The sequence below is a fragment of the Hylaeus volcanicus genome, chromosome 2, assembly GCF_026283585.1.
Source record: "Hylaeus volcanicus isolate JK05 chromosome 2, UHH_iyHylVolc1.0_haploid, whole genome shotgun sequence".
Taxonomy (NCBI): Eukaryota; Metazoa; Arthropoda; class Insecta; order Hymenoptera; family Colletidae; genus Hylaeus; species Hylaeus volcanicus.
In genome coordinates this window covers 29,410,184-29,419,052 of record NC_071977.1, presented here as the reverse complement: position 1 = coordinate 29,419,052, position 8,869 = coordinate 29,410,184, and the positions used below count along the sequence as shown (strand labels likewise).

The 8,869-nt window shown below is 37.4% G+C and overlaps 2 protein-coding genes across 11 annotated transcripts in view; both read right to left on the bottom strand.

Moving 5' to 3' along the window:
- LOC128884919 (ATP-binding cassette sub-family G member 1-like) overlaps positions 1 to 4,780 on the bottom strand; it is a 7,802-nt gene extending 3,022 nt beyond the window's left edge. Inside the window, exons 1-4 of one of the 6 annotated variants that reach the window (XM_054138610.1) lie at positions 4,415 to 4,780; positions 2,276 to 2,478; positions 420 to 730; positions 150 to 323 (exon numbers count right to left, since the gene is read on the bottom strand). In XM_054138610.1, the coding sequence (XP_053994585.1) occupies positions 150 to 323; positions 420 to 730; positions 2,276 to 2,453 (663 nt within the window). In that variant the 5' untranslated portion in view covers positions 2,454 to 2,478; positions 4,415 to 4,780. The other 5 variants (XM_054138607.1, XM_054138608.1, XM_054138605.1 and 2 more) reach the window with 5 other exon arrangements.
- Positions 4,781 to 5,189: 409 nt separating this feature from the next.
- The window catches only part of LOC128884918 (ATP-binding cassette sub-family G member 1-like), a 14,055-nt gene continuing 10,375 nt past the window's right edge, over positions 5,190 to 8,869 (bottom strand). For all 5 annotated transcript variants that reach the window (XM_054138601.1, XM_054138600.1, XM_054138603.1 and 2 more), the window contains 4 exons: positions 7,642 to 7,810; positions 7,292 to 7,548; positions 7,016 to 7,170; positions 5,190 to 6,921 (listed from right to left, as the gene is read on the bottom strand). In XM_054138601.1, coding sequence (XP_053994576.1) covers positions 6,732 to 6,921; positions 7,016 to 7,170; positions 7,292 to 7,548; positions 7,642 to 7,810 — 771 coding nt within the window. In that variant the 3' untranslated portion in view covers positions 5,190 to 6,731. The remainder of the gene's footprint in view (positions 6,922 to 7,015; positions 7,171 to 7,291; positions 7,549 to 7,641; positions 7,811 to 8,869) is intronic.

The window sequence follows — 8,869 nt, the reverse complement described above, 5'->3', positions numbered from 1 at the left end:
TCGATAGAATTAATTATTTTTTTCCATCCTAAACAAAAATCACGAAAATCCGCTTTTTTTTAAATCTCCTAATTCAGGATACCCCGTTAAGAAATTGTAAGAATTGTTTCGAGTATTTTTATTGGTAAATTCCGTTTGGTTACGGAGACCTGGTTCGAGGAGGTGCTGTCGAGTCCGCTGGTTGGTTCGTCGAGGAGTAGAACGCAAGGTCGCGTAACCATTTCTATGCCGATCGACAGCCTCTTCCGTTCGCCGCCGCTCAGATTCTCCACCAACGTGTTTAGGCAATGCGTCAATCCCAGATTTTCGGCTATTTCGTTTACCTGTTGATCGTAAGCGTGCTATAAATATTCTTATTATTCTCTTATCGACCGATCGAACATCGAATAGTAAAGTATTAATTAAAATTAAACATTTACAATTAAACAGAAAGAGCGGGATCCGCGAACACCTTGAACCTTCAATCGCGCGGCGATGTATAGCGTTTCCCTGGTGGTGAGCAATGGCAAAAGCGCGAATTCTTGCGGTAAGAAACACGTTTGCTTTCGAAAAACGCCACCGTTCCATTCCCTGCCGTTAACGGTAATGGATCCCTTTACGTTGGTCGTTTTTAACGTCGATACGATCCGTAACAATGTCGTTTTTCCAGCACCGGATGGCCCTATAATCGCCGTCAGTTTTCCTGGCCGGAAACACCCAGTCACGCTCTCCAGCAACTTCTTCGATTTTTCTGCAAGAAAAATGCGACTTTGCTGAGCGAGTCCTAATTCGTTTCTCTCTGTTTCACGATCGAGAGCAATTCGACGTGATCGACGCATAGAGATATAGAACAGGAGAATATTATAGCAGCGACGAGCAAAATCCTAGGCTTCGAATAAATCCGAAGTTTCTTGATATGCTTGTCTCGTTTTCTCTTTTGAACATTTTCCAGAGAATGAAATGCGACAAACTCATCGGCAAACTTCAGATTTATTCGAAGCCTGGGGCTTTGCCCATCTCTGTATTATAATTAAAAAGAAAAGGTTTCGGAATCTTTAATAAGAACACATTTTCATTCGTACTTTTTACCCTCATTTTTGAATCTCAGAGAAACCTTTGCTTCAATAAAACAACTATCGCTGCATCATCGATTAAGAATTAACGAGTACATCTCTAATCCCAGATCACGTATCCGTCGTTATAAATACATCGAGCGTCCTTCGTAAGCTTCAATCGAATGAATAATAGACTGGATGATGCATTTTACAAATGCGACGATTAAGAACAATTAATATACAGTCGTAACGTTCCTTCCACGAGACCCCGTGTTTGCCAATTACTTTTTCATTGCACTCGAGTACATGAAATTTCATACGATATAGCGATTCTAGTTTTCGCGCATACCGATAACAGCATATCATTCCAAGATTTTTCATTCGAAAACTTACGTAAATCAACTCTAACCTCGATCAGACCTTTGATGATCTTCTACACGATCAGTTTTAATTCCTGATCTAGTTGACCCTGTGATCGCGCACGAACGATCGCGATGCTGGCAATTTCTCGCGTGCACAAATAGCTGGCAATGTCAAGTACAAAACGTTTCAAGTTTAAAGAGATTAAGTAGATAGAGTAAATGGAAGAGTAAATAGGTTTTATAAAATCGTTACAGGGATGCGTAAATAATATCAAAAGAAAACTAAAAACGTAACAAATTTCTTTGATATCGCTACTAATTCTCTACTATTGATTAATTAAACTTTAAATGCACGCTTACGATTCAAGTGAAAGATCCCCGAACACCTTGAACCTTCGGTGCTCGAACACGAGAGAAAACTGTGGGGTTTATATCAAAGGGTCCCGCTATGTTGGAAGACGTATATGTATACAGGGTGTTCAGGCCAATCTCCATCTTGATATTACGTTAAGAACATTTTCGAGTAATAAATCGAAATTACTCGTTACTTATTAGGTTTAGGGCTAATAAAGGTCGATACTTTTTTATTTAGAATTCGATACTCTACTATATTTTCGTACAAAAAATATACCATTCTATTTAAAAAACTGAAGGTCACCTTCATTTCTCAGAAAATAGTACAAATACGAGAGATCGATTTACCTGGTTACATTGCGCACAAAAAACAGTATAAATTTTTCTTCTTTCATTTTTTTTTGTCATATGTACCATCGACGAGAAAAACGCTGGACAGTAACAGCCTGAACACCCTGTACATAGCGATTGTAAGTTGTACTTTCTCTCCGCGCGGCATCAGAATTAACGTACCCGCGAACTTACCTTTGTTACAAGAAACCGAGTAGGAGAGATTGTCGAACTCCACGTGCATTCGAGTCATGGGTTGAGTATCTGGGTTAAGGAAATTCTGGTTGTCTCTCATCGTCAATTGGATCGTGCATCCTTCGTCTATCATTCGCATCATCGGATCGACGCTCGCACCATTCTCGTACACTTCCATCGCAGGACTATCTCCGAGACGTTAACTAATCAAATCGACCATTAGGTTGTTAACTGGTGGCCCGATACGTTTAGATAAACGGACAAATGTAAAAGGCGTCGACTTTTTGTGTCATTCTTCGGTATAGAATGGGAGAATTACCATAAAACAATGGAAAAATCACGAAATCAGCTGCCACTAAATGCGAAAAGTTCAATCTCGATCCATAAATTCCTCGCCGAGTTTCATAAAAAAAAAAAAAAAAATAGGAATTTTGCAATAACAATAGTTAATATAAACAATAAGAAAAATCATTTATGCAAAGTGATCAACTCGAAAACCTGTCCGGCAACAAAATGTAAAGTGTTTCATCGATTTCATCGAATTCGGGCCGAACGTACGGGAAATAGTACAATTTCGCGATAAAAAGTGCAATAAAGTGGTAAAAAATGGAAGTAGGTCAAATTTCTTTGTCAAGCTTTTAAGAGGCAACGAAGCCCTGCCAGATGCAAGAAGATTCGATCCGATTGGTCGATTCCTTTCGAAATAAGAAGAAATACAAAATTTTTCGGTTTTTTGCAACAAAAAAAACCGGTTAAAAAATGAGAAATTCCAAAATTTTTTGATCATGGAATCACCCCGGAGATATGCTCTACGAGATAAGATCTCAGCGAAATCGAGTAACATACATAAAAAAATAAATAAATAAAAAAATATATATATACATGTCGAATTGAGTATTCTCCTTTCCGAAGTCGGTTAATATTGTTCACGATTCGATCGGTGTCAAAGGGACTGATTGTTTACGATTCGTTGTATGGAAATAAGATTAGCCGACGCATTAGTATTGTGCATTAGTATTCTGGTACATGAAGTTACCATGTGTTTACATTGCATCCGAAGATTACGCATCACTGGTAATACGAATGATAGCGTCGACAGAAGTGTTAAGAGAAGATAAACACTCTGTTTAAAGTTTGATTGTATAGTGAAACATTTTACGCGACGTACACAAATAAGCAACACGACCAATGCCGCATACACGTATTCCGATCTTTCGTATTCTAGAAAGTAAAAATACCAGTTTTGTTTCGCATGTTTTAGCGTTAATGCAGCTCGTCCAGACATCGCGCCTAGCATATTTATTACCTTTAAAACAGAGAGAAATCGATCTATAACGCGCTTGGTAATTTTATCGAAATTTCTCAAGGGATGAAAAAGAAAATAAGAAGCTAAAGAAATGTGAAAAATGTGAATGCGCGATTGATTACTATTCTAATGTGTATTCATCTCATTTTAAAAAAACTGGTAATACGCGAAGAAGAAGATGTACCTAGAAAATCTACTTTGAGATACTAAGATGAAACTTAGATAAATAAGCCTAGCTTATTTATCACCTTTAAAACAGAGAGAACTCGATCTATTACGCGTTTGGTAATTTTGTCGAAATTTCTTAAGGGATGAAAAAGAAAATAAGAAGCTAAAGAAATGTGAAAAATGTGAATGCGCGATTGATTACTATTCTAATGTGTATTCGTCTCGTTCTAGAAAACTGGTATATACGCGAAGAAGAAGATGTACCTAGAAAATCTACTTTGAGGTACTAACATAAAACTTAGATAAAAATGTTTATTCAAGATAAAAAGTGTTACCGTCAATCGAAAATGACTCCCTCTTTTCAACAGGCAAAGAACACTATCGTACGCAAACAAACTGGGTTTCCGGGGCATTAGTCGACAGTTCAAGCAGTTTCTAAGCGAAGGGAAGAATGAAAATCGTCGCTGCGTTTATTCCATCATACCGAAGTTATTCACTCGTCCTGAACTTAACTTTACGATGTAGCTTCACGATAGAAGATTGCGATTATCTTTCGTTCGATATTCGAAATTTTCGAGCAGATAAGAATTTCGGTAATCTCTGGAACAGCGAGAAACGATCGCAAGTGCTACGGATGTTTCTAGTTTCGTGGGAGATTCACTGACCGAGGAGAAATATGCGAGAACCTGTTGAGCGAATCCTAGTAGTCTACGCGACGCGATGTAAACTATTTACTTGTAGTCGTAAGTAAATCACGCGGCAGTCCAAAGCATGATTCTTCGGTAGATTCGACGCTTGCACTTTGCTCAAGCATTATTGTTCACTTGGTCGCGTGTATTATTCGTTCAGCGCCGAATCCTTCGTGGTACGACGCGACGCGCATGAATTCGTAGCAACAACTGCCGATTAAGTGAGCGTCTACAGAGTGCTACAGAGTCCACGCTCGGTTACGCGAGTTTTTCGCTTTTCATATCGCGTCTCGCTGCGTTGGCTGTGAGTCAACTTTGATTCCCGGCTGGTCGTCCCACGATGAAACCTCTTGCAAAACCGACGAGAAACCATCCAGATCTCGCAAATATGTAACAGAGATAGGCTACAGCAATTTTCTCTTGACGTTTATTTCATTTGAAATTTATATCAGATCGTCGCGATGTATTAATCTGTTACATAGTTGTTCTTCGTAAAAAAACATTTATTCGATCGAAAGGTTATACCGTATCGTTTAATTCTTTGTGAAACCGAATATCGAATCAAAGATTGCTTATCTTCCGTTCGTTATACAACATTTTTATTTAAACAAGCTTCGCTCGTCTCGAGTATTATGTAGACAGACGATACAGAAACAGTCGCCGTTTCTCTTCAGATTTGAAGCGAATCGAGATAAAGGGGTGACTTATTGCCTCAATGAGGAAAAATCTTCTGAATTTTACAGTTCAATCGTTTCATTATTTTCTAATTTTATTCAATTCGGATATCGCTTATTTTGAATAACAAGCTGCGCATTTGTAATCTCACACGGAATATGTTTCATTTTAATTAACAGGGCATCGATTTCAGTCGTTCAAAGCGTACGCTACACGTATACAGTATACACGTACTTACACAAAATTATATATTAATATAATATTAATCGTTATGTTTGTTTCATATAATATATTCTGTATATGCTTCCCACACTAACGTACGCTATAAACGTACAAAATTACGCAATTACGAATTTGCATATCGTGCAATCAATGCTATTTAACATAATCAATTTTTTCTCCATTCAACAAGAAAAAAGAGAAACCGTTCGATATCGATCTAAGCATGTTAGCAAGGGCAGCATAGATTTCCTTAATCAATATATCAAATATATATCTTAAACTAATTAATCAAAACATGCCGACATATTTTTATTTGTCACGATTACAAACACGTGCATTTGCACTTTTAAAATTCCATGCATAAACTTCTGACGAGTAAAATCTTTTGACTTTGTACATTGTACCTTTTAAAGTTACGACTATACTCGATGTTCTGATGTTTGAAACCTTGATACTATTAAGAAAATATTTCTCCTTGGACTTATCGATTTAAGATTATTTTATGTAAGATTATTCCAACGAATCGCATATAACTTTCAATCCTTAATATATGAAGCAATAAAAGAACAAAATAACGATGAATTTCTATCGAGCGATTCTTCTACGAAAATGAAATTTTCTATAAAATCTGGTAAACGTTTGACAAAACTCACGTTCTAAATTCTGACGAAATAATAAAAACGAGTAGATTGATACGGCATGTGTCTCGAAATTGATTTAATACTACCCTTGTCGTGTAACGATCAATCTTTGAATAAACAAAGCAGTCATCGGTTAATTTGACTTACAACGGTGGCGTGTATAGTACATTCGCTTCTTTATTCACATATGTATACCTTAGATTTATTAACGTAAATACGTGATGTACAAAAGATACAACTAATTATATTCTAGAAGGCGTCACTTCTCTCGGTAGTTTCTGTGAACGTAATTTATAACAAAAAAAAAAAACAAAAAAAAAATGAAAAAAAATGAACTCGACTCTTATCGTGTACAATGAAACACAGCATCGGAAGTATATCATTGATCCACGATACCGCTATCTCGAGATAAGAAAGTTTTTATTTATGCCTCAGAGCGCCTAGTGCGGACACAAGCACGCCTACAGAATCATCGTGCATCACGAATAATATATAGCCGTTGCTTTTCTTCCATTCTTAACGTACTGCAATAAATGCAACGATTATTATTTTCATTTTTTTCCCCTATTCGGCAAACAGTCTTTATAAAATTTTCATCTCCTATTACACAAAATGTTTTAAAAGCAAGTCAGTCTTTCACGATAATTCATTTATACTGTTCTATTTTGCACTCGGAACACGAATCAATTGTGAAAAATCTTGGTTCGCTGAATCTCACTTAATAATTCCGTCCCTTTTTTCTTTTTTTTTAATCCTTACAACCGTTTCTCAAGCTTTAGTTTCAATAACGCGAACGCTCCTATGTCTAATACCAGGTACAGACACGTTAAAACGATCATGCAAAACCAATAGTCGGCTTGCTTCATGCCCACAGCGCTTAGGAGCTTCTCTGGCACGGCGAAATGGCAATAAACGTCCGAACACGAAAGCTTTGGTCTATCGTAGCTGAAATAACAAGAAAGTTTCATAGTGAATGAATTAACGAAAACAGAAATTTATTTCTTACGTCGTATTTATTCGTGAAAAGTTCGCGACTTACCCGTACATGGCGACCATTACACCCTCGAATCCGTATTTAAGAAACGACAAGTGGAACAGCCAGCGTAGGTACGGATGCGCGTCCCTGAATTGGACAAAGAATCCACTGAATATTAAGAACGGAAGAATCGTAAGTGGGCCGAAGATCATTCCGTGCTGAAAGAAGAAACGACCAAAGTAGAGTCTCAATGACACGATAAAAGGTCTTTGACGAAAGAATTGCCCTTCAATAGAAGAATTATTCTTTAATAGCTTTTATTTGCGCCACGCAACAAACCTGAACTTTCATTCCGGTTCCGACTAAAAGGCCAAACGTTTGCGCGACCATGCTAATGGCGAAGCACATCAACGTGTACAGACAAAATCGTCGAAGTTCCAACAGTTGATCGCTCATGTAATACACTATGAGAATGTACATGGAAATGGCGGCGAATTGAATCGGCAAGTCGGCCAGTTTATTGGCAAGGTAAAAAGAGTGTAATTTGTACCAACGATTGAAGTGCTCGCGCGTGATGATTGGTAGCTCCGAGGGAACTGTAAATAACAATAATGGCTCGTTCAACGGCAGGGTAAGGATATTAAATAATTACTGTTCGTGACAATGCACCGTTATTAAAGTAGTCTTACATGTCGTTACCGTCGCGCTGAATGCGCTGAACATGAGAAACATTATGTTGAAGAACAGAAGATTAAAATTATCCAGCACGTACACTGCGTCTTGTCCGATTTTGAAGTAGATGGTCCCCACCAGCAGGGCAATTATAAAATGCATCGAGAGCCGTGTAAAAGTCAACACCTGCGGAAGACAGAGGGTAAACGTTACAGAACATTTTATGCGATAATATTTTCTGTAATGGGTGTAATTATTACGGTAAAGGATCATAAGTATCTACGGCAATATTTTGTTTCGTTTCTGTCCTATCGATTTAACGACGATGTTAATACATTTTAAAATAGGATTCAGCGGATTCCTCAGAGTACGAGCATTTATTAGACACCGCGCAGCATACCGAAGTATCGAGTTCTCGGCAGGGTCAATTGTTTAAGTGGTCTTAGTAGTTATTATTTCATTAAAATCGTTTTTCCCCGCCCGACAGGGCATACGAACGATTTGTTCTAAACCATTAATCATTCGTTAGGTGTCCTTCGAGTAACTCGACGGAATTTGATAAGAAATTCATTTATCATTTTCGAACTGCAATTTTCTCTGAATCATTTAACCAGCCTCCCATTCGTGATTTGCGATTGTCTAGACGAAATTGGCGTTTTTATTATTTTACATTTCCGTGTGAAATACACCAACGCGTCACTAATCAATGGTATCTATTTTCACCCACCTCGCGTGTAAACTAAGTACAAGACAAGAGTCGATTAATATAGGAAGCGTGTACTTAATTGTATCTCGTATTTTATTAAAACAATGTAAAATAAACGTTACTGCTACTATTTATCTAATCGATAAATCTTAATTCGAGCTCAACATTACCCGCTTAACTCGTGTCGTAATCTGAAGGAACTGATAACAGTTATTTTTTAGATAAATGGTTGAACATTGGTTGAATATATCTGGCCATATGTGTGTTTCGTGCACATCTGGTCATATTTGGAGTATTATTTTGAAAGCCGAAGAATATTACGCACCAAAGTAACCGTTTAATGTAATTAATCCAGGACTGATATGAACGAATGTCTGCCAATAGTGCAGAGTAAAATGTACAACTGGTGTTATATTTTTTAATTGGCACATAAGATATTAAATTGGAGAAATTTCGATTCAATATATTGGTTTGTCTGGAAAGTCCGTGTCAATTTTTGGTAGGTGGTACGCGTCTGTTTGTATTGGAATGGTTGAAAA